The 26,309-nt window shown below is 37.3% G+C and overlaps 1 protein-coding gene and 1 long non-coding RNA gene across 5 annotated transcripts in view; one reads left to right on the plus strand and one right to left on the minus strand.

The window, feature by feature from the left end:
* The window catches only part of tns1b (tensin 1b), a 238,213-nt gene that overhangs the window by 105,210 nt on the left and 106,694 nt on the right, over positions 1 to 26,309 (minus strand). The window contains exon 1 of one of the 4 annotated variants that reach the window (XM_082174595.1): positions 11,715 to 12,236. The exons of the other annotated variants lie outside the window; for them this stretch is intronic. Coding sequence (XP_082030721.1) covers positions 11,715 to 11,735 — 21 coding nt within the window. The 5' untranslated portion in view covers positions 11,736 to 12,236. Of the gene's footprint in view, positions 1 to 11,714; positions 12,237 to 26,309 lie in introns of those variants that run through there. 4 annotated transcript variants of the gene reach the window in all.
* Positions 20,961 to 23,054, plus strand: LOC309502444. Its single transcript, XR_014207286.1, has 2 exons — positions 20,961 to 21,100; positions 21,209 to 23,054. It is a non-coding gene; the product is annotated as an uncharacterized lncRNA (long non-coding RNA).

The raw sequence follows: 26,309 nt of genomic DNA on the forward strand, positions 1-26,309 counted from the left end.
TTCCATCAACGGCGGGGAAAGAGTTAAAGGGATAGTTTAAAATGAAAATGCTAGTTCTATCAAGGACACTATATTCCTAGTCTGCTATGCCATTAGGAACAGAGCAAAATTCAATTTGTTCATGATGCTAATTTCATTTTTGGCTGAACTATTCCTCCAAAATAAGTTTTAGGAAATTAAATTGTAGTTGTGGTGTATGGAAACCACACTCAACCATGCTGAACTCAAAAACACAAGCTCCTTCATGTGTATCCAAGATGATGGAATATTTGCATTTGGCACCAAAGAAACACAGAAAGAAAGAGATACTTGCTTGACTAAGGAGGCTTGATGTGGTAAAATGCATTTTAACACCAAATTTTCAAGACATAATGGATTTCTATAACTTTGGTGATGATTACTGTATAATGATTTTTTATAAATAATCATAATCACCACCACATAATTTAAGGATCATTTCTAAAGTTTTTTTAAACCTGAGCATAACTACATCGGCGAAAATATAAGCAGAGGCTGGACTGGATGTCATTTCAGAGGTTCAGGACAAGTTTTGACAATTATTTTGTTTTGTTTTTAAAGCATGCACTGAGGAATTATGCATGATAAGACCAGGATGTTTATAAAAAACGAGTAAAAAGAGTTAACCATGCTAACTTTAAGTTTGCATACATACACTATTTACTTACATTTTCAGACGAGCAACAGCACAACCAAGAGTAGCTAATATTAAGCCATAACGTATTGTCTGTTTACAATTCACCGGCTTTGCCATGCCATGGAAGAGTGGAAAAATTGCGGAGTCATTTCCTCAACAAAAAAAGAAAAACAAAATGCAAGGACTACTGAGCCAAAACAAAAGGTTAATCTTTAATCACAAGAGACTTATAACTAAGGGCAATTTCTGAAACTCAATCCTGCTCTAAAACAGTAAGAAGCAGTTTACAACACTGTCAGGAAAACTTCTCCACATAATTCCTAACCTACGCCACACATAAAACATGATCTCAATATTAGCATGAATTGGGATTGTTGACCTTCCAGAGAATGAGCTGGTTGTTTGCTATCAGTGAAACACGGCAGGTTGAAACAGGCAAGAGCCATCTGCATTTAACACACAAGATATGATGAGTTATTGGCCAGAGAAACTCTCGTTTACAAGCAGGTGAGGAGGAGTCCCGAGTCATTCCACCTTAGGAGACGACGGCTGTCCAGATGAGTTATCCTCACCTCTCGTGCCTCGACCAAAACACTAAAATTGATGTATTTCTCTCTTACACGCACAGATACTGATCCAAAAAAACTGATCCAAAAACTACAATTAGGGTGTTACTTAGGGACTCATCAAGCAAGCAAGCAATGTTTTTACACAATTTTGCCAAGGTTTATTTCCGTAAATCCACTTTAAGTTCAAACAAATGCAGACAACATGAAACGGCTTTCACAACTCACTTTACTTCTATAATCGGACACATTAAAAAAAAAAGTAGAATGCAACTTGATTATATCAACAGGGACTGACTGGATGAAGAAAAAGTCTCAGAACAGAGCCATTTAGATGGCATGGATTGAAAGTCACAAGAAATAAATTTTAGAGGCAGAGCAAGTTGACATTTTGTTGAAAGAATATGAAGACAAATATGTTTTTCTTTGGAATAATGTGCACTGATGAATCATACAGATTTAGACTGAAATGTAGAGAAAAGTAGAGTATATATAGTATAATGAGGACTTTATAAGGCACATTTAACCCTTAGATATATACAATAGAAGTCGCCTTGGCTACGGCAGTTCATTGGAACGAAACCATAGCCAAGGCGACATCTAGTGTATATATCTATACCCGCCCGTGCTCTCAGATCACTTGGACGTGGCTGTGTACAAGAGGTAAAAACGATATAAATACTGTTCGTTTTCTCACACAAACCGCTCGTTTCGTGTCTTAGGCCATCAATGTGTACTTACGATGGGGAATTGTTTAATTTGGACGATGGGGAATTGTTTTAATTTGGACTCTGTGCATGCTCTTTGAGACAGTGACCATCGACCTGCATTATATGACTGACAGACAAGAACGGTTTGACCTAAAAATATCAAAATTGAAACTACTGCGGAAAAAAAGACACCTACATCTTGGATGCCCTTGAGGTAAGCTAAAACATACCACAATTTAATTTCAAAGTGAACTATCCCTTTAAAGACCTCATATTATGTGATAGTAATTAATAAATATTGAAAATATGCTGTAACTTTCAAAATTTCAAAACTATCTCCCCAGCCCAAACTGACTATTCATTGAATATGACTCATTACTTGAAAAATTAACTTAATAAATAAAATAAGAGCAAACCCTTTGAGTCTTAAAAACAGCAAAACAAAAGAAGTCCTAAAGTTCAGAGAGGCTACAAAATAGTCATGAAAAACTAAATTATGGTTGTTTTTTGGCAATTGCCTGGGTTTTATCCCTGGGTTCAGTGCTGCGTGATGTTGCATATCAGCAGAACGGTGGGGCCGAGTGCTGGGTTTCCTGCCTTTATTTCGCTGCCCGGCCCATAAATCAAATGCAAAAGCAAACAAGCCCACATCAGCTCTGTGCCAGCAACCCCTGAAACGGGCCTGCTTTCTATAAACATTCCACAGGGAGACCGAGCCCTGATAAGACCTCCACATACTCCTGAAGATCATGAACCCCGCCTCCATTTCCCATCAGTACGACCATCAAAATATTTCACATCGTGTTCGACGGCTCTGGGAGGAACAAACTCACTGGTTCTCCACCGCTGGAATTTCCTCATGAACATACACAATCTCTAAACCCGACCGGAACGACTGATAAGAATGGATCTGCTCCAGCCCACAATTCAATGTTCACCACATGTATAGAATTTAATAACTTTCTTTGGTGGAAATTACATTGTTAACATTCTTGGAATAAAATGGCAGTGTTTAATATTTCATAAAAATATACTCAATTGAATACTTTCAAACTTATTTTACTATATTATGTGGGTGATTTTTCTTTACCAAAACTAATTTCAATAAAGATTGTTTAATTGTTTGTTGCGATTTTAAAGTTTAAGGTGGTCGGAGTCTGTGTAATGGGTCTTTCATATATATGTGTATATATATATGGTGTATTTTTACTTCAGTTTTTCTCTATGTAGGCTAGTGTGAAGTAGTGTAAAGTAGTGATGGCTTCACGTTGAGCAGAAAAACACTCCTTACCTGTAGTAAATCAAATCACTGTGAAAAGTTGACAGATTGTTTTTGAACAGATAAAAAACTAGACTTGTGAAGCGGTTTTGTTTACTGCAGCTGTTAAAATGCATGATACAGTCAACAGCTGCCCTGTTCCCTTCAGTAAATATTGGTGCAAATACCAATAAAAAAAGTTATTTGCACAAATAGTAAAAATAAAAAATAAGGCTGTCATTTTAACATGTTATTCAAAAAATATTGTTTTCAAAATCAGCTTGAAATTACATTCAGGACATGTTACGGTAAAACTTTATTTCAATGGTCCAATTTAGACATTCTACTAACTATAAGTAACTTCATGCCAACTTACTCTACTAACCCGAACCCTAACAACTGCAATCCTAACCTAACAGTCTACTAATACTCTAATAAGAGTTAGCTGACATGTAGTTGCAAAGTTACTTATAGTTTGTGGAATGTCTAAAGCGGACCATCGAAAAGCCAATCTGTTAAAACCAGAACAGAGCACAACTGAATGGAACAGAACATCTCTAAAACTTAAAAACATGATGCATTCAATGCTTTACAGACAAAAACATCCATCTGACGCATTTGCTCAAAAACAAGTAAATGAAATAACCATTAGCCAACAATTTTAGCAAAATATATCAATCTGTCATAGTTGATTCCACTCTGGTCATTATATGATATTCTTATGTGCTCAGAAAGTGTGTGTGTTTAAAGTCAGTTGGTCCACGGTGACATCACAATCTTGGCAGGATATGAGGAAGAGAAACACATCAGACTGGAGGACTGGCATGTTATAGTAATTATTGGGGACAATACTCCATGCAAGCCACAAAGCTGAACCTCAAAGCTGAAAAAAGCCTCAAACGGGAGCGTGAGCGGCCATGTTTCCTGCCATCCCGTGTCTCCAACAGCGATGGTGGGTTTTTTAAAACCCTGCTTTTGTGAGGAAAAAGAGCCACATGATTGCACTGAAATTTTTAAATGCAGCAATCATTAAGTCACCATCCAGACATATTTCTGGCTGAACTTGCCACACTGGTACTTGCGCGCACCACAGACCCTCATCCGTACGGGGTTTGGTCAGATTGATTTGCCTCGATCACTAAATCCAGTGGTCAACTGCTGCCGACTTCTGTGAATTTCCAATCAGACAAACACCACAATCTAGAATCAGTTGAATGCTCACTGCAGAATGAACAAGGCGGCATTTGGCTCGCACGGAACCTGCAGACTTTTATCATGTTTTTTGGACTGACTTTTTGAAGAAAATCGATGGAAATCAGAGAGCCAGAGTACTACACTCTTATCATCAACTGAAAGTATTAACTAATTAACCAAAATATTTAATAAACAAACATGAATGGGGTCAGAGATGTATAAATCTGCAGAGCTCTGTGGAGCAAATTCCATGCGACTCCTTATTAGTGGCTTCCAATGTCCCTTCAAAAAACCCTATTGGTTTTTATCAAGGACAAAAATGTCCCGTTAATGCACGCAATTATGGTTTGTCTGAACGATGCTGTTTAATATCACATGGTCTGGAACTTCAGTAAGTGAATAAATGATAGCCACTGAACATTATAGTTCCTCATAACTTCTTTTGAGTTTTTAATCACTGCGACCTCTTTTAGTCAGAATAGAAGCCCCAGTGTGTGAAAGTGGCCCAAAGGCAGGATGTTTTAACTAATTCTGCCCCAAGTGACTTCCTGTGGGCCTCTTAGCAGGTCTACGGTGTGCCAACTCTGCTAAAGCTGCTGTGAAAAGTGATCTCCATCCATCTGAGAGCCCCTCAACCACTGTCCTTTCTCTCTGAATGCCTGCTTAATGCATCGCACAACCACACCAACTCATTCCAAACGGCCAATTCATTAGAGCAGCAGAATACAAGCCAAAGATGCCATTACTGTACACCCTTTTATTGCCAACATCAGTAATGTAACAGCAGGTGCCAAATCATTTGGCATCAGAAACTGCTTACAGTTTACTACATTTCACTAATGTATTACTTTTGTTGAAGTGATGAAACCGCAAATTTTTGTGCAGTTTTGACAGACTGATATATTTGAGGCTGTGGATGATTGCCCTGACAACTCCTATACAACTCCTATCCCTAACCCTATACAATATATACGTGTATATGTGTGTGTGTGTGTGTGTGTGTGTGTGTGTGTGTGTGTGTGTGTGTGTGTGTGTGTGTGTGTGTGTGTGTGTGTGTGTGTGTGTGTGTGTGTGTGTGTAATATCTGACCAATGGCATTATAACGACTAATATGTTTTGTTGACACGGCGACCGTTACTACTACTTGAAACATTGCAAACACAAATAAAACCCAATTCATCTGAATTGTCACATACTAATTGACTTATTTGTATTTAAAGTGAAGATTTCGGTCTTTCTGACACATCTTTGTCATCTGCAGCTGGTTGCAACGAACTCCTCAGATTAGGAAAACCCTTACTGATTATTCATTTATGATGGGATTCCTTATCTTAAGTGGTTTGTTGCAACCGGCCGTGTACTTTTTCCGACTCGTGTGATCCCAATCTTCATGACGGGTGCTCCATCAGCCCCAGCGTGCAGAACGTGCCACCCGCCAACCTGCAGTGATAAACAACCCAAGCAAGCGGCGGAGCTTTGTTTCCGCAGAGCCAACGCATTCATCCGTTTAAATCTGCAGGCTGAGAAGATGCTGCAGGGGTCTTAAATCAGTCCCAGAGCCTCGGCTTCCGCGCAGGAATGCCATGGCGCTTGTTTCTGCCTCCGTCAGCATCTCCTCCCAACCTTCGCAGCCTCCAACCATTTGGCGGAGACAGACTTCAACTTGCTAATGCCTGAAAACCTCTTAAAGATCGCTGCTAATTTGCTGTGACCTCGTGAAAAGCTGGGCCCCAATCTAAACAGCCCCATGTTGGTTACATTTTGGCTATCTTGTCAGATTTCATGTTCGCTGGCACTGTAATTGAACAACCCTGGAGAATGTGGACATCTTGAATGCATTTGCTCTGGTTCCGTTCGAAAACAGTGGCTCTTTTAACATGGCAGTCAACAAGGATTACGGGAAAGTCTATCTGTCTGAGGATCGTAAAGCGGAATGGAAAAGTAACTAGGTGTATGTGATGGTAGGATAACAGAGGCATGATCAGGCCCAGATTTTGGGGCAAAATCTACAGAATTCTGCAAAATTAATGTCAATAGATTCTTAAATGTAGATGAAATATAATCAAATTAGCCAAAATATATAATAAACAGACAAAACAAACAAGGGCCTGAGAGAATGCAGTACTCTGTGATTGATTTTTTTACTTTTTTTTTTTTGTTGTTGTAAAAATTGTATTTATAAATGACAAATATTCACACTAGGGGTGTAAGAGTAGACAGAAGTCATGGTTTGCTACGTACTCCGGTTTTGGGGTCACGGTTCGATATGAGTTCGGTATAACAAGAAAAAGCAACAAATACCCAATGCTAGTTTTCTTTTAATTTATTTTGATACGTGTTAGCAAACTTTTGAACAATAGTGTGCGTTAATCCCAGGCATTTTTTACTATATCTACATCTGTGGTTGATCTAAAAGCGCAGGATGGTCAATATAAATCAAATGTAATGATGTTTGATTGAGCAAATACACTAAATTGTGCAGAAAGTTCTGCAAGTGCAGATTCCACATGAGTCTGGTCATAACTCAAACATCTGCAGAACCTCACACGATGGGTTGTCACAAAAACTGTAAATAGTATGTTATGTGGAAATAAGTGCCCTTGATAAGATTTCAAAAAATTCTAAGAAAAAAGCTTCTTTAAAAAACAAAAAACAATTTCCATCAATCCTGAAAAAAAGTTTTGTTTTGTCACGGTATGAATTTGTGGTGAAGATCTCTAGGTATGATGCTAAAACATGGCACAAGAATGTAAACAAGCTTAACAGCACTCCAAAAAACACTCTCAAATTTACGAGCGAGTTCTCCTGTCATTTACCTCCATCGCTGTAATTTCCATTTATGCATTTTGCATAATTTCGCTGGTATATTTGAACATGGGATGCAGCTTTTCTAGGAGGAATGCTGAGGATCGTGTGTTGATCTCATTGTTCGACGGCTGGCCAAACTCTCTAACGGCAGAGATGCTGATTTATTTATCTGGTGGAATCCAAGGCGACACTAAATACATCTTCCATCCATGAGATCAAATGATCCTTGAACTTCAATAACAGTGCGTTTTTTAAACGCACATTTATCACATTGAATTCCACAGCGGACAGTGTTAGAGAGCTGTGGATCTGAACCCATCTGCCTCTCTATGTGTAAGCGGGAAATGTTGAAACTGCAGTTACAGAGGAGCTCGAGGAGCCTCTAAATCACAGCTGAAGCCAACAGGAGGAATGCTGGAGAAAACTGCTCCGAGCTCAACCAAGCTGCTAGTATCTCTTTCGACTATGATTACCTGGAGATCAAACGTAGACAAAGCAGAGAAAGATTTTTATTAATTTTTTGCAAGTCTGGTTAATATATAAAACCATTATTACTATAAAAAATCAGCCATAAGGGTGTGTTCACACTTGTAGTTCATTTCTCTTGGGTTTTTCATGATCTGGACCAAAAACAAAATAACACATTTAGTGCTAGTTTGCTTAGAACGAAGAGACACACACACACAAAAAAAAGGCTTTTATGGCGTATATCTTGCAACAGGACTTACCGAGCATTCAGAACAATGCTGTGTGCTGGGCTAAACGGTATTCTCGATCGGATTTTTACCAGCTGAGAACTCGTGGAGACATTTTAAAATGTGTAAAGGAGTCAAAACAGCTCCAGGAACTCCTCGGTTGCACACAAACGAAGATCTGCTGCGAGGAGATGATGTTTCCGACACCTTTACTTAACTGTGATGGGCAATGTAGCTCCTGAGAAGAACCAGGTATGTTTGAAACATCACGTCATGTTTTTGGATTGTTTAGATGTCTTTGCTCCGTGTTGCGTTCATATTTGAACCGCACCACAAAAAAAAAGATGGGTCTCGGTCCGCTTGTTTGGTGCGCACCAGGGTTCGGGTGGCACACTTATTCAAATGAGCCGCACTTACAGAGCATACGCACCATAGTTATTTTTAATCGAACCAAACCTTTCAAGTGTGAACACAGCCAAACTTACCAATAACTAGGCCCAGGCAGCTATTTTTGCATTTTCTAAGCAGAGTTCTGTGAAATGTTAAACACGGCACAATTATTTTTGTTTTTTAATTGCGTGAGGAATGTGTCTGTCCACAGCTAATGTAGAAACTCTAAGTGATTTATTTATTAATTAACTAGTAATTAGAAATAGTGGTTCACTTCAACAAGTTAAGATGGATCACTTCCACATACAAAAGTATGGGGTCTAAGATTTTAATTAAAATGTGTAACAAAAATCTAGTATAAAGCACCATTATTGGTAAGCATAGTCAACTTACTTAATTGAAAATCATATAAGACAACAATACATTTAGAGGGCATACAGTAGGATATGTATAACTTTATGAATAAGGGGAGCTTCAGTTCTGAAGAGCTTTCTGTGGAGTTTTCCTGATGCAGATTCAGTGTGGGCCTGCCAATAAGTCTTATTTCTCACTGGAAGAAATAGTAACTTTCTCTTAAAAACAGCCATGAACTTCAAACGGGGTTTGCAGCGATCAGACAGCTTAGTCGGGGACTAACGAAATGGTAAATTAATTAGCCATGTTGAGTGACAGCAAACCTGCTTCTTTCACATCGGAGTCATCGCAGGTTTTTAAGCTCAATCAGCTGATAGTTTTACTACGGTACATGCAAAGAAATCTGCAGAGAGCTGCATGAAGATCAAATACTGTACAGTAGGTTTCTGATCATCAAGAGCTTCCCAATTATTAACTGAAGGGTTATGCACTTTAGAGCATTCTGGCTATCAAAAAGGAGCATTCTGGGGACTGATAAAGGAGAAGAATATGCAAAAGCTCAAATGGATTATGGGGAATAAAACACATTTGTTATGAGGGATGCAGTCATGAGAAAATGAGACCATCTATTTCCCCCTCTCGCTATCTCTAAATAATGATAAATACACTCAATGTGTTCACAACAGCATTATTTCTTTTTCCCCTCAATTTGAGCCAAATTAGTTCAAATTGCATCTGCAAACGTGCCAAAAATACAAAGTGTGCATTCTTTCCCACGATTGAGGTACAATGGACGAAAGGGGAACAAACAGAACTATAAATGTTGCGTGGGTGTGCACAGATGGCATAATAACGCTTTTCAGTACTAGATTATCATCAGAGTTTTGCCAACTGAGAATTTGTAATAACATGTACCTGTATTTCAAACATTGAAAAGCCAAAGTTTATCTAACCGTTGATGTCATAAACAAATGAGTTGAGTTGGCGTATCATAAATAACCAACACTAAAGAGTCTGGTGTTTGACATTTGAGGTCACAACTGCCTGTCTTGACCTAAGGGTCATCAGGTTATGTCTGGTCAATGGAGAAAAATCTGTGTTTGAACAAGAATGAATCTCACTAAAACATGTAGAGGTCACATTTCACCCTATGTTCAAAAGGAGAAAAAAAATATTTATTTTGCATAAAGACAATTACCATTTTAAGACCATTAAGAGTTTCTGTACTGTTTTATTTTAATGATGATTATAAATATTTATAACTCACATTCTCATTACTGCAATGTGTACAAATGTTTTTATTAAAAAAAATTTTAAGAAAATAATCTCACGATAAAAATGTGAGATCTATTAAAATACATAAATTATATATATATATATATATATATATATTTTTTTTTTATATAAAAAAATAAAATAAAAAATAAAATAAAATAAAATAAAATAAAATAAAATAAAATAAAATAAAATAAAATAAAATAAAATAAAATAAAATAAAATAAAATAAAAATTTGGCTGCATGTTATTTCAGAAAATGTCTATATTTGTTTGAATTATTTTAGGGTGAAATATGACCAGGACCTGTTCTTGACAGGTCTGGTGAGATGCGCATCTACACAATAGAAAGCCACACGCCGCGCTGGTCTGTGCCACAGGGGGACGGCTATTGTTCAGCATTTAACAGCAGCTTTGTCATCCTGTCAGCCGCATTTGTTACAGCAAAAAGAGAAGCTCTGAGAACATGCCACTCAGAGACCCGGATCAAAGCAGAGTGTCCTCGCTGGGAGACCACAATGACTCCAACACCAGACCTGAGACTCATTTAAACAACACTGACAACAAACTGAGCTATTAATATTTAAATCTGAAAGTTCAGAAAATCCAAGCCACGTTCAAAGCAATTCTAAAATACAGATACAGGCGAACATTCTACATTAATGCAGCAAGTTTGACAAGTTTCATTTGACAACCGTAAACAGCCAACAATTAGGCTAAATTAACTGGTCACCTTTATGTATATGGTGCTTTTTACAATGCAGATTGTTTCAAAGCCGCTTCACAGTAATAAACAGGAAAAACACAGTGTTCATGTTGTAAAATTCATCAATTAGGAAAACAAATTCAGGAATACAAGAAGATAATAGCGTCATTATTCAGCTCAATTAGTGTTGTTTCGATTCAGTTCAATAACTTAGCCAATGTTGAAAAGATAATCAGCCTTGAAACAGGTTCAATTCAGCTATAAGCAGCTCTGTCCAATAGAGTCATTATCCAACTCAAGTCTGTTCAATGTTGATTCAATGCCGCAACGTTAGTGTCATTATTAACTCATTTCGATTCGAATTTTGAAGGCTAAAAAGACTTTTGAAGGCTACTCACTAGACCTTGTGTATACATTCAGATTTAATATCTTGCACTGTGCTCAGTCTGATGCCAATAAAACAAGACATCATTACATCATTTGAAGGATAAATGACATTTAAAAGCTACAGTGACGGGGAAGGTTTTCAGTGAATAACTTAAATTTAATTCTGCTCTACACACAAAGCTATTGATGGCTTCAGAAGACTTGACATATAGTCATATACACTACTTTATTGCTAATTCAACTGTGTTTTCTGTCATTTTGTGGAGTTTGATGCTACAAACTGATCTCCAAAACATCATGAAAGAATATCATACAGGTTTGTAACAACATGAGGGTGAATAAATAACAGAATTTGAATTTGCAGGTGAACTATTCCTTTTAAAATCACAGTGAAGCATTGAGTCACATTCAAAGCCAGTGTTTAATGTGGTTAAATCTCTCAACATCACCACAGCAGTCCCACGCTTTTCAGTTTGACTGGGGAAATAATAAACAAGAGCAGCTTCACAGTTCTCATCTCACTTCTACAGAACAGAACACACAAGTTTTGCAGTCTGAGCTTTTCCTTAAACACGCCTGAGAACACGCTCTGTTTTCACAAAGAACAAGCAAACAAACTGCAATACACGCGCAGCTGCGAGAGCAAATGAGGTTAAAATTCCCAACATATCTGGCAACGTTCTCAGCGCCAGCAAGCAGTGTCACCATCTCCTTACCTGATACACAGCGGTGGCCATCCTCAGCGTGTGTGTGTGTGTGTGTGTGTGTGTGTGTATGTGTGTGTTTCTGTCAGCCCCAGCGCCGCATTCTCCTCTGAGCAGAGAGTCTTACGGGATCGTCCGGTCCGACTCACAGGCAGAGCAGCACACCTCTCTCAAACACACAGTGTAATCCAGCCAGCAGAAGAGTGTGTGTAGATGTGTGCGCAGACACGTCTGCTTTCTTGGCTTCCTTGAGAAAGGCTGAAATGTTGACTCACATTCCCTGTTCGCTCTAGCCAAAAAAAGAGGATCATAAAAGATATTCACACTATATATGGCTATGGACTTCCAGAGCAGGTCAGATCCAGACGCAGCACCTTCAAACCCAACGAGCGCACGGCACGGGAATCTGCCAAGTCTAGCTGCAGGCTACTGACATTCTCCTTTCCCTCACACTTTTTTGCCCTCCCTTTTTTGCTCTTGCTCTCTCTCTCTCTCTCTCTCTCTTTCTCCCTCTCCCTCCCTTTTGCTCTAAGTGAGCATTTATGGAACAGAGAGGGGGGGGGGGACTTAGAAAAATATACATTAGGTCCAAAATTAACATTTGTCAAGCGCCAAATGAAAGGAAAAAAATGGCTTTGGTGAGTAAATAAAACAAAGTTACACATCAGCTGGCCAATAACTTCATCAGGAATGGCAACGTTAGAATGTTTATATATGGTGATTTATTTATGTATTTTTTGTAAAGAGTGTGCATATATATATGTGTGTGTGTGTGTGTGTGTGTGTGTGTGTGTGTGTGTGTGTGTGTGTGTGTGTGTGTGTGTGTGTGTGTGTGTGTGTGTGTGTGTGTGTGTGTGTGTGTGTGTGTGTGTGTGTGTGTGTGTGTGTGTGTGTGTGTGTGTGTGTGTGTGTACGTGTGTGCAGCATTTTAAATTGTATTATAATATTATTTAAATGTAATAATAAATGTAATACTTAATTTGTGATAGAACTGTGAATTGTTCAGGCCAATTAATCAGATGATATTTTGCCATTTTGAGACAGACAACCAGATTATCATGGATAAACTTTATCATATGTTGATAATTACATATGATATTGTCAAAATTTCTAATCTATATAGACAAAGACTTTTGCACCGTACTGTGTAATATATATATATATATATATATATATATATATATATATATATATATATATATATATATATATATATATATATATATATATATATATATATATATATATACACACTGTATATTTAGTCAGTTATTCGTGATCACAATGGAATAAGAATAAGAAATAAAGATGAATGCTAAATATTTCACGGCTGATAAATACCCTAAAATAAAATTATTTAATAAAATTGGTTATTTTAAGGACCATTAAGATATTTGGCATTGTGACATTAGTTTCATAGTAATAATTACCCAGACTGAAATTACTGCAATGCAAATAAATAAATAAAAGGGTTCACAGTATAGAATTACTTTAAAGTTTACAGTAATGACAATCACATTTGAGAAAAGGAGAATGACAAAAAAACCAGCTGAAATTCCCAGCAGGTTTTGTGGGTTGGACTTGGTTTTGACAGACAAAAAGCCTCTTCATCAGTCCTCTCCTTCTCTAGCTGTTATCAAGTTCTCAGTTTACAGGTTTAACATGAGTTGACAAGCTCAAAGGCAAACTGAGTTACGTAGAGGAGAGCCTCAGAAACGTGAGTAACTGTGTAACTGTGAAGAGCTGTGAAAAACAAAACACTTTAATCCACTTTAAAACAGCCTGTGTTTGAGCTACATCCAGCAGTCTGTGCTTTTCTGAAAGATGCCCCGAATCTGATGGATTTCAGACAAAACACAACAACACTAGATTTGTAGAGCTGGTCCTGAAGGAAATACAAGTCCTAGCAAAGCAGCAAATCAAAACAATATAAATAAATGCTAGACAGAAGCGCAAAATAGATAAGAGAGATTTTCTAAATTTAATCTTAGAGATAAATAGCCATAAAAATAAATAAAAAAACACGGTCATTTAAACTTCTGAGGAAAACAGGCAAATGATCATACAGGCATCACTAACAGCATGGAATTTAACGCTGGCTTTAGGGCTGTTTGAGACCAGACAGAACCAAAGCAATTACTGAGAAGATACTGACAGGTTTAGGGCTGTAACCTTCTGCCCTCAGGATACAAACTTTCTGATTCTCCTTTCTGATAACACCACATTAGGGCTGTTTGATTGGGTCAGACAATAATATTGAGATGATTCGTTTATTTTTTATATTAAATTATAAAAAAAAAAAAAAAGGAAATTAAATAAAATATAAAATAAATCCAATTAAATAAATAAAACATTCAAACAACTAATACAAAAATTAAAAAAATAAACAAAAAAGTACACTAGTTTGAAATTAATTTAAAAAATAAAAAGTCAAAGTAAAAAAAAAAAACTTCTTGGGTTTACTTATAAATAAATAAATAAATAAATAATGAACGATTATACAAAAATGTTAAGTTATGACTATATATTTACTACATTCAATCACACAGTTGTGTTGTTTAATAAGGCAATAACCACAATTTAATTTAATTAACTGTGCAGCCCTACACCACATAATCAATGTAAAGTGACGTAAAAAACATCCTTGCAATGTAATTATCCAATGTACATGGAAATTATTAAAAAAAAAATTCACAACAAATTGGTTTATCAAAGGTTTATCTGAGCTCTGATGACGAGAGCAGATAACATTATCTGTTTTCACGAACGGCACACAAACTATTAGCGTAACAGCCGTGTCTCTCAGTGTTTCTCTCTTTGAAGTCGGACTGGAGTGAACATGCTCCTACGAAGACTCCGAGAAGCACGGCACAATGTGCTCTCTATTGAATCCAGTCGGAGGGGTCCGTTCAGATTACACACCTCTCTCCCTTCACTGACAAACAGCCTCACACAACCACAGGGAGCAGTGATGTCACAGCCGAAACAACATGCATAACTGCCATTACCCCCTGGTCAGGGCTTGGCTGGTTACATTCAGGTAGTTCAATAACTCCATAAATACATCGTGTGGACAAACAGCATCTTTCTCTATTGACGACCATTCAAAAAATTGTTGTGTACTGATACAAATAATGTATCCCCCCCCCACACAAAAAATAAATAAAAATTCTGAACACCATATTAAAAAAATTTATGAATATGATATGATATAATATAATATAATATATAATAATTTAATAAACTGACTGCTCTCCTCACTATAACACTATTTGTTCACTGTATAAATTAAATATAGGTTTATCTTTGTTAAAGCTGTATTTTATTTTTTTTATTAACATTAATGACACAGACAACAGCAGCAATATTAGGCTGCTGTCACTTTAAGACCTAATACACACACCGAATATACTGACACACATACGGTTTCTTTCTCAACTGTTCACTTATGACATAACTGTGTGACCGTTCAAGTGCAAGTAAATGCGAAACAGGAATCAATTTGGTCTTCGGGCGCAGTCTCTCTCTCTCTCTCTCTCTCTCTCTCTCTCTCTACATCTCTTTCACACACCCTCCACCTCTCTCCACCAGTCTCTCTCTCTCTCTCTCTCTCTCTCTCTCTCTCTCTCTCTCTGGTGCGAGTCCCCATTTCCACCTCTTCTTCCGTGTTTAAATTTGTTTGAATGTGTAAATTTGTAAAGACAAACCCTGTCCAAATAAAAGACTTTAACTCTAGTATGGTTAAACTTAGCAGCTGGTCCGTGAATCACACGTGTGCCGAACCGTGGGGCCTGGTCCGTACAGATCACGGATCAACAGCGATCCCCTAGTAATTAATGAACACACTTATCATCATGATTGCTATCTTACCAGACATCTACTCCAGTAAGTAAACGTGTTCCTGGTACTTGGTACTCAAAAGCGCTTCGCTCCACATTTTCTGCTACACATCGTTTATTTTTACCAGTTATGTGCACTCCTGTGTATAAGTAACCGGTTTTCCATTCTTAAGCCTAATAATTGTTGTTTCATGTGGAAACAACTTGAATCATAATGTTCCAGGTTGATTCTGAAAAATACAGCTCTTTGTGCTCCTAAAAATACAGACAATCATTTGTTGGGGCGTGACTATGTGCACTCATGCCATCTAATCAGCATTTCTGATGGTGGTTTCCACAAAGCTAACAACTGAAGGTCTTTTTATTCAGCACACCATCCTATTGGAAAACATGAGCTGTTTTGTTTGCTTATATCAAAATAATTATACAGAAGATGTCAGCTTCAAAGTGAGATGTCTGTTCGGAGTATCTCGTACCAGATGTTGGTAAGATGTGGGATGCAGAATCCAGCATTAATGACAAGCCTGACGAAAGAGGAGGAGAAGAGCAGAGGGAAAGCACAACTATCCCATCTAGCAAGAGATTGGCCATGTCCCAAATGCAGCACTTGATGTGGACTTCGCTTGCTTGCGAGACCGTAGGGCGCCACCTTTGTGGTGAACTACTACCAATATATACGATATTATGTTGTGACATTTCACAACTAGCACTCAGAATTACTTTGTTTGGATATACATCGATATAAATAAACAATATGTTTTCCTAATAAGATGTTTACATGACACAAAATTCTGATAGACATATGCCAGGCGATTTACAGTATGTGAATTTCTAGAAACTGAAATATTGTTTTAATCAAGCAATCAGGTTAACACGTTTACATGATGCGTACATAATCGCATTTCTAATTTAAATCTAAATTATCATGTGCATGTACAGTAAACACGATCATTAACACCTTCATCAAAACAGAAGACTATACACGCATCTTTGATTACGAACAACAACAGAAACACAAACAAAGAACGCAGACCTGCAAAAATCCCCTATTAGATGTTGGCATGTTATGAGTCTGACATATTTCCTGTCCTGGATTTTATTATCTTTAATGATCCTCTTGGTGCTGCCTGTAATAAGCATTGTTATGGCTATAAGTAACACTCAGGATGGTGTTTAATGTCTGCAACTAGTGTAATGAACAATAAATGCCAGGTCGAGCATGACACAAGAGCCCAAGTGGTCCCAAAAACAAGAACCATTCTTCCAGTCAGCACACTGGAACATTCCCGTGATTCCGAGGAGGAACGTCCTGCTGGAACATGCAGGGGCCAATCAGAGTCCTGCAGAGAGGCAGGGGCCAATCAGAGCCCTGCAGAGCGGCAGGTGTGTGAACAGGCAGCCCACCGCACGTTCATAGTCACATATGGAGCGCACATTCAACAAACTGTGAATTCCTGAGGCTTTCTTTAAGCGGCGGGGTGGTAATGATTGATAGAACACAGCTCACTCAATCCTCACGTACAGTAGTGGCCGAAAGTGATGACAGGCTTAGGAAAATTGACATCTTCGCCCTTTATTTAAATATTATAAAGAAAATAAAAATAAATCTGTTTTAGTTTGTCTGTAATCTGTATCTGTAATCATTTTGCATAGTCATGCTTGGAGTCAATTGTAAGTGAAGTTGACAGCACAGATATAATCCCATCAGTTTTTAAAGCAATTTGCAAATTGTCTAATAATAAAGCTAGTGGGTTGGATGGTGTTGCTGCTGAGCATTTAAAGTTTGCAGGCGCGAGGTTGCCTCCACAGCTTTCTATCTGTTTTACTGCTTTTCCTGTATGTTTTTTACCTGACTCAATGCTAACTGTCTTGTAAGTTCCTGTGGTCAAAGACAAAACTGGGAAAGTTGGCAGTTCTGACAATTACAGACCAATGGCATTGGCCAGCATAGTGTCAAAAAATATGGAAATAATCCTGCTGGACAGGATCTCAGAATTTGTTAAATCTACGGATGACCAGTTTGGATTTAAAGCTATGCTGGGCGCAGACATGTGTATATATGCTCTTAAAGAGATAATTGCTAAATATAAAAACAGAGCTCCTCCATTTGTATGTGTTTCTTAGATGCATTCGATAGAGTAAACCACAGAAAAGTATTTATTAAATGAATCCAAAAAGGTTTACCCAAATATGTAGTACGTATGTTAACATACTGGTATGCACAGCAAACAATGCAGATCAAATGGGGGAACAGTGTGGCTGCTCCATTCAAAGTTAGTAATGGGGTGAGACAAGGGGGAAATCTTGTCCCCAGTTCTTTTTAACTTGTATTTGGACAAACTCAGAGCGTGTAATACTGGTTGTGTGGCTGGGGATTTTGTTCTGAATCACCTGATGTATGCAGATGATCTCGTAGTGTTTAGTCCGAGCTCTGCTGGGCTACAGCAGTTACTCAACATTTGTTCAGTTTATGGTCTAGAACATGACATACAGTATAATGCAACTAAGAGTCTGTAGGACCAAGGAAGACAAGTTTATAAAAATTCCGGACTTCTTTCTGTCAAATGTTGTTCTTGATGTCACAAGGAAATTCAAGTATCTTGTGCATATCTTCACAGAGGACATGTCTGATGATGAAGACATTTTTAGACAATGTGTAACTTTGTATGCCCAGGTTAATAATACTCTCGCACGGAAGTTTGGACACTGTACAGACAGTGTTAAGATGACTCTGTTTAAGACATATTGCACATCTTCCGTACACGGCCCATCTTTGGACTGACTATAAAAAAGCCATTCTGCAAAGGCTGCTGGTGGCCTACAATGATGCTTGTGGTCTGCTTTTTAAGCGACCAAGATGGACAAGTGCGAGTGAAATGTTTGTCACAGCTCGAATTAACACTCTACAAGCAACTTTGCGAAAGTTAATCAGAGAATGAAATAATTATTTCAAATATTAGATGTAGTGCAGTCCGCTACCAGTCCAAGCTGTGGAGGCACTGGTACAGCTGTCTTTTTAAAAAGCCTATTTAAACTGTTGTTTTTTTTCTATTTGGGGTGTGTGTGTGTGTGTGTGTGTGTGTGTGTGTGTGTGTGTGTGTGTGTGTGTGTGTGTGTGTGTGTGTGTGTGTGTGTGTGTGTGTGTGTGTGTGTGTGTGTGTGTGTGTGTGTGTGTGTGTGTGTGTTTGTTTTGTATTTATAGTGGACCATGAGTCCAGAATAAAGTTGAATTTAATTTAATTTAATAGTTTTATTTGTGATAATGAAACATGCCAAATTGTTCCAATACGACCAGGCTGTCAAACAAATAATTTATGAACACATGCAAAAACAAGAGAGAACCAACTGAATATTAATAACAAATTATGTCGTAGTCAATGTGTGCTCTTTTCTTTGACCTCTTTTTCTTTGTTTTGTTTTTGTTTTTGTGCATAATAAAATTAAACTGTTGCTTTAGTTTCCCTTTTTTTGCTAAATAATTTTGTCAGATAAATGCCTTAAAGTTTAGTGTTTTGTTCTTCCCTCATTTTTTTTATATTTACACATATAAAATATGTTCTTATATTGTGAGGGTTTCATTTAACCTGTGTGGTCATTAAAAACAAATATCTCCACCGGACACGCTTCTGGCCACCACTGTATGCTGAAGATTAGAACTGAGGAGTCGGCACATTTTAAGAACTGCACTGTAAGAAAAAAAAAAAAAAAGAAAGAAAAAAAAGAAGAAGTTGCTGATTACAAGTACAATGAACTTGGATTACATTAAACTTGACTTTTAAAAAATGAGTTGAAACTTGTATAACATAAAAAAATGATGAAAATTGCTTCACTTAGTTTGATGAGTTAAAACAATGTAAAAATATGTTTTCATAACTTATTGATCATGTAGTTATTTTTACAGTGTGTGCATAAGTTGTTGATGCTATGATTAACCAAACACACTTGTATTTAAAGGGATAGTTTACCCCCCAAAATAAATAAATAAATCTGTCATCATTCACTCAACTTCTTGACATTTTTAAACCTTTTGACTTTTTTAAAGACATTTTAAAAGCATTTATTAGCATACATTCTAAAAATAATAATTCAGTTGTTTCCACAACTACAATTCAATTAAACATTTTAATTTGCAAACATTATTTTAATAAGTTATGGTGACATAATAATGTTGATAATTATATGTGTAATTTAAATTTTAACTTTTTGAGTTAATTTACTCTTTTAACTTTAAAAAGTGGGTAGTGGATTTGCATGCTTTGCATAAGACTGGATAAGAAGAATAAATGTTGAAGATTGGTGCAAACTGTAGCATTATTATTATTTTATTTATTTTATTTTAGCCAAAACATGTGTTAGTGTACAATGAAAGTTCAATGTTTCATGGACATCATTTAGTTTAAGTTGCACAGAATAAAGTAAGTCATAAAGGGTTTAGAACAACGTGAGTGTGAATAATTTTTTGGGTGAACCACTCCTTTAATGCATTGTTAGTGGATGTGCATTGTGAAACTGACTGTACAATGACTCCATACATGGAATGGAATTGTTTTTATGACTCTCAACAGACGGTTTTATCCGTGAAGACCAATTCAATAAGGTCACGCAATATCAAGCCTACTCATAGGCAGGCTCACCGCAGGAACCCAACACCGCTCGAATCAACAATGTACACACATACGTTCATCAAAAACATGCAGACTCACACACTCTGGCGGAGTGATGACTATGTCCACATATCGAGTTCCTAGAGACGCAGACTAGCCAACGAATGCCAAGCAATGAAAATAATCAACAATTACAGTAAGAGAGAATACTCTGGGTTTGGAGAACAGACAGGAACTTTAATGCTGTTCCTGTGGGCCTGCAACAGAAATGACTGGTGCATGACTGCTGACTTTTACACGACAACGTTGTACAAAAAAACATAAAAGTTTTGCATATAGACAGCAATGTTGTCAAAACAATCCCCGTTCACACGGATTCGCAAAAACGCTGTATTAGGCACGCCAGGCGAGTAGTTGGCAATGTCACTTTGAAAACAATCTTACTCCAGTTTGTTCAATAACAATATGTTGTCTGACTGAGCTCCACCCAACGGAGGAACTCATAATACACTCTAATATCCCTCATGGCAATGCCAATGTCATGATAGAGTCTGTTTCTAATAAAACTAATATCATTTGTCTGTTTTCAGCATGTGTATTCTCTTCTCTTCTGCTCTTTCTCCAGGGACTAATGGCTCATGCTGTTACTCACTTGGCCTGCTGTTTACATATTTTCCACCTTGTCTTGATTACTCCATGTCAACCAGTTTGGGTGTTGCTGTTTGTTTTCCAAACTGTATCTATGCTGAAAATTTAGTAGGAAGAGGAACACATAAATCATGAATGATGAGTAATCATCTAACAGAGAAATCCCAAATAGACAAGCTTTTCAGCAACTAAGGCTCAAGACAAATACACGCCTGTGTCGACATTTTTGCAAAAAATAATATCAAGCTTCTTGTTGCATGATCCGCAGCAGTTTTTAAGTGAAATTCCCAGTGAGTGGTGCTAAAAAGTGCGTTCATTTATCTCTGAAACAGGTAAACATGACTGTGCCAACATTTTATTACATTGGTTGATGTACAGTACATATCGCAGCAGTTCGGAAATGAAATGTTAAAAGGTTAACACTATCGCTTTTGAAAATTACGTACAACCTACACTAAACCCAACCAATAGTGTTGAAGAAAGAAAATGTGATATAAAAGACACATTTGCTGAAGAAACCATAATTTTACCTTGTTTTTACATGGATTGAAGCTCTTTTGTTGAATACCCTAGTGCTCCGTTTGGCAAGTGCAATACTGTACCAAGTGCAACTTTACTACATCAGAAAAGCCATACATATGGAGCTGGATATGTGATGTAATGTTAAAATATATTAGTTTACAAATCATGCACATGGTAAAGGTGTTTTGAGGTGATAGCACAGTATTGTGCAAGGAACCACGTGAAAATCTACGTCTTTATTAATCGATAATCTGCCCATGTAATCATAATTTGTGTGAAAATAAATAACGTATTGCCTCTAGTGTTCATTTTAGGTGGAAACTAGAGTGAATTGTATGTAGAGTCTAAAAATGTAGAGTCACGTATTTCCAGTGAGCCTGGGTTGTTCTTCGGCCTCTGATTGTAGACACAATCCATGCGAAAACACTTCACCAGAACAAATGGCCCTCCAGGGTGCAAGTGATGTTCAGAAGTGTGTAACTCCTTCAGTGTGCTTAACTCCTTTTTGCATGTTCTCTCAAACGACGAGCGTTTGACTTTAGACTAGAGCTCAAGTGTGCTTCAAGTGTGCATTAAAGGTATCAACAAATGAAAAAAGAAAAGTATTTCTATTACTAAAGAACTCTGAACAATTCAATTCAATTCAAAAGTATCAAGCTGATCAGAACTCAAACTAAATCATACTGAGATTATGAAATCATTTGAGACCAGTATATCGATATGAGCTGCGGTATGATAAGCATTTAACATAACATTAATTCTGCATGGATTTCTAGTCTAGAAGTATATAAAGGAATAAAATCACAAAAACTAGCATTGATGTAGAACAGTTTAAGCCAAATTAAGCCATATGGAGAAGCAAAGCAATAGTGATATGCAAAGACCTGGTGTTCATAAATGCCCCTGCAAATGATTCCTGTAAAAAATTCAGAACCTGAATCTCATTTTACTCAAATATCAGAGCTACAGAACCCCAAGTAATCCGTACAGATTCACTTTCACCATGTAGACATCTCATTCATCGTGTCCTATGACAAGCTGGGGTCAAAGCTTGTGTACCATCATAACCCCTACATAAAGTCTCAAGTTCGTATAGCACACATAATAGATGATAGTGAGATGAAACACTGTAATATCACATTCTCTTGAAGGTAAAACCACACACAGAATTCAAACATTCCTATTACGTAGACATCACCAAGCCCCCAAATCCCACCAAGCTTATTTTTTTCCATTCATTGAATATTGACTTTTTTCACTCTGTAATCTGTTTGTTTTACACATTACAGAATCCTATTAAGTTGTGAGTGGCATTTTATGCTGAAATTAAATATTATGGCAGATTTTTTATGCTTTCCTCTATCAATAAGACTCTATACTCTCTGCTCCGTTTAACAATCCACTCCACAGAAATTCCTGCATATCCCATCTGGACATGCTCATAAGTTAACATCTGATACTATGATGCAAGCTCTGGTGTTTCTTGTCAGTAAGTCAGGTACATGTGTTCACATCACAAAATGTGTCTCCTGGGGTCAATGATCCCGCTGTGTGAGAGAGACTAACTCCTCATGAACTCAGAAATGAGCCGAATGTCAAGCACCGGCTTAAAACATCTGGAACAAAAGGTCAGCTCTGTGACTGTAGAGAAATACCAAGCGATCATGTCATACTGTATGTGCTGACTGTACACTAAGAAATACATAATACTTCACAAAATCAGGTATGGTAGGTAAAAAGTTTTAAATTTGCAAAGCATGATATGATTTCAATTCAATACATATTTCATTATGCATTTGTTCAGAAAATATGTTGCTTTTTAGTAACATTTGAACACATTACAAATAAAAAAACCGCCTTTCTGAGTAATGATTGATTCAGTTTTGAATTGGTTCATTAAAATAAAGAAAAATAATCAAATTAATTGAACTTAAACTAATGTCATTTTTGATTGCAAACCTTGTTTAATGATATGGTCTTAATGGCCAAATAAAAAGTGCATTAAAATCATTGTGATATTCAATATGTTTCTTAATGTAACAATGCAAGAAAACTCATCACAAACATTGTAAATATTAAAGAATTGGCCAGTCCTATTCAGAGCAACAGACTTGCTTTATTGAAAACAAAGCTGTTGTTTTTTTTTATCAATGAAAAATACTCTGTGTGACTTGTGACTTATAAATTGATTGAACATGCAGTATAATCACATCAGTCATCTGAGCAGATGCGGGAGTCTGGGTTCATATGCTTCGAATCATTATTCTCTCTCCTCTGCTGAATGACAACTATCATCACCTCTTGGCTTCCATCTCGATCCATTTACTCTATTAATCTCAGGAAATCATAGTCCCGTCCCAAAAAGCAAAGGGAGTTCACTTCCTTCAAGAGACGTCTCACTCTTCAACAGTATTGAACATCAAATGCTTCAATCTGTCACTGACTTCACAATCTGTTAGGCTCCGAAACTGTTTACCTTCCATAATTAGAGTTACAAAGGCTTGTTGTTGTACAGGATCTGAACTTCAGAAGAGACCCTGATGTGAACAGCTCAATTATATTCGATGGGCACACCCTAAAAGCAAGAAGCCCATGTGAAAGCATTGTTTTCAGCAGGAGGAGACTGAGGACGTGCAAAACCTGAGAAATACCGACAAGAATCAAAGACTGGGAGCTGAGCCAGAGAAGAGGGACTCAGGGTGGACAGAGGGAAACAGTGGAGTCTTAGGGAGGAAAAACCCTAAGCACTGCCCTCTACGTCTGGGAGCAGAGAAGTAACTATCCAAAATACCCTAGCAACAACATTTCAGTGTAGAACACCTTAGAAACGGCATAGTTACACCCTGGAAACCCCCCAGTATACATGCTAGCATTGCAGCAGCGAGTTTTGCACCGGCAAACACCACTCACATTTTTCATAAATGCAAGTGTAGATTTCCTTTGGACTGCACTCAAGAAAAATAAACCTTTTAAAAAATAATGACTATCTTCCAAAAAGTGGAGGGGTTCAGTTTAGTCATTTCTAAAAGTGGGGGTCATGTCCTTCATAGTTATAATGGTTGCTATACCCTGCCAAGCTCATCTCCATGCCAAACCCAGTCTAGCCAGCACCCCACAGGGCTATACAACCACTTCACCCACCCATGTTCACCCAAAACTTCTCTATTACATACCAGACATAAATCCTCCTTAATGACAAACTAGTCTATCTGAAGAAAGTCCCCAGAATGGGAGACAGACCATTGGATATGAAATTTTGCTGAAAGGCGCTGCCAGGGTGAGGCTAGGAGAAAGCAGCTTGCAACTCATATGAAGCAATGACCTGTGCTGTAGCTGCATAAGCTGAATAGGGGTAAAGAACGGCAAACCACTTCTAAAGTAAAGCTTGCTGCAGGACCGTATCCAAATGAGGCATGACACTCCTCAGCTTACTGCATGGCCACAGGCTTGTATAGCAGCTAGATAAAAAAACACAGCTAGAAAATACTCAGCATGTGTTCAGAATTAACAAAGCCACTGTAAAAATGGGTCACCACCAAATAAAGAGAGTGGGTGGTATAGAATTTTCCATACAGAAAACAAATACCAACACTGAACTCCATAGGAATCATCATCATCTAATCATTATTAAACTTAATGTGATAAATTAGAACTGCACATCTTTGAGAGTGCGAGTAAATCACTGTTGCACATTGGCTTGTGCCTTACCTGGAGTCTGTTGAACAATGTTAACTGAAGATGAAAAGTCCTATTCCTTCACTTCCAAATGCATTATAGCATATTTTGGTACTAAACAACCGCTTCAATTGTACCGTACATTTTTTTATGGGGAGGAAAGTGTGTGTACAGGAGATCCTGCTGCTCAGAAGCCAGAACACATATGCTTCCTGTCAACCACACCTCAAACAGACTTCAAACTTCATAAGCACTTACTGTACACTAACTTTTAGCCGATAAACTCTACTGATTATGGATTCTCTCTAATCACTATTATTTATTAAAACTAAATATTATAAATATAATATATACATAAATATATAATTATTCTTTGTCATTTGGGGCTTCCTGTTCAATCAGACAATCAGGCAGACCTTTCCTCTCCAAGTAAACAGTGCTTGGTCAAAATAAATGTCAACTGGACCAAACTTTATGCCAACAGTCTGGTTATGCAAGATATGACCCTCCTCCTCACATATGCAAAGCAAATATAAAGAAACAGACAAATAAACCACACACAGTACTGGCCCAGGTACATCCAGGGTTGTGCACCATTGAAAATTGAATTGAGAATGCATTTTAAATTTGTGAGGTTGAAATGCACAGTTCTGTCATGAAACTCTAGATGGCGCAGGCTGATAGGTCCTTAACTCAATCTGCGTGCAATCCCGTCATTCTCTATAGGGCACAGCTGATTGGTTCCTGCTGTATCAGTAGCCAATGAGCTTAGCAGTCCAGAGCACTTTCAGAAACCCTTCACCTTCCCCAGCTCCACCTGTATAGATCTGCTACAGGTAATTTGCTTATGCTATATCATACAGCAGCAGCATGTCTTACTTGCTCACAGCAGCGTGTTGTGTATGTATTGGCAGTGGAAAGGTCCCATACTTACAGCAATAACCAACAGCAGCAGCAGCAAGACCAAACATACAGTATCAACAATGTTATATCCATTACCTTGCCAAACACTCAGAGAGCTGTCATGACCGAACTGAATTTGACAGGATTCAGAATTGCAATTCAAATTGGAATTTAAATAAATGTACATGACTGTAAATTTTAATTTGAAAAGGAAAAACGATCTGAATGTTGCCAAAATGTTTTTTTTTTTTTTTTTTTTTTTTTTTTTTTATGAGTTCAGGTTTGAACAGATAGTCTTACAGATGGATTTGTATTTATAACTTGTTTAATATTAAACTACATTTTTATTTAGTTTAAATATTTCATCATATTAAATTAATTCATTTTTTGTGGACCAAGGTGGAAGAACATTTTAT

Source organism: Leuciscus leuciscus (genome assembly GCF_965113295.1).
Source record: "Leuciscus leuciscus genome assembly, chromosome: 7".
NCBI lineage: Eukaryota > Metazoa > Chordata > Actinopteri > Cypriniformes > Leuciscidae > Leuciscus > Leuciscus leuciscus.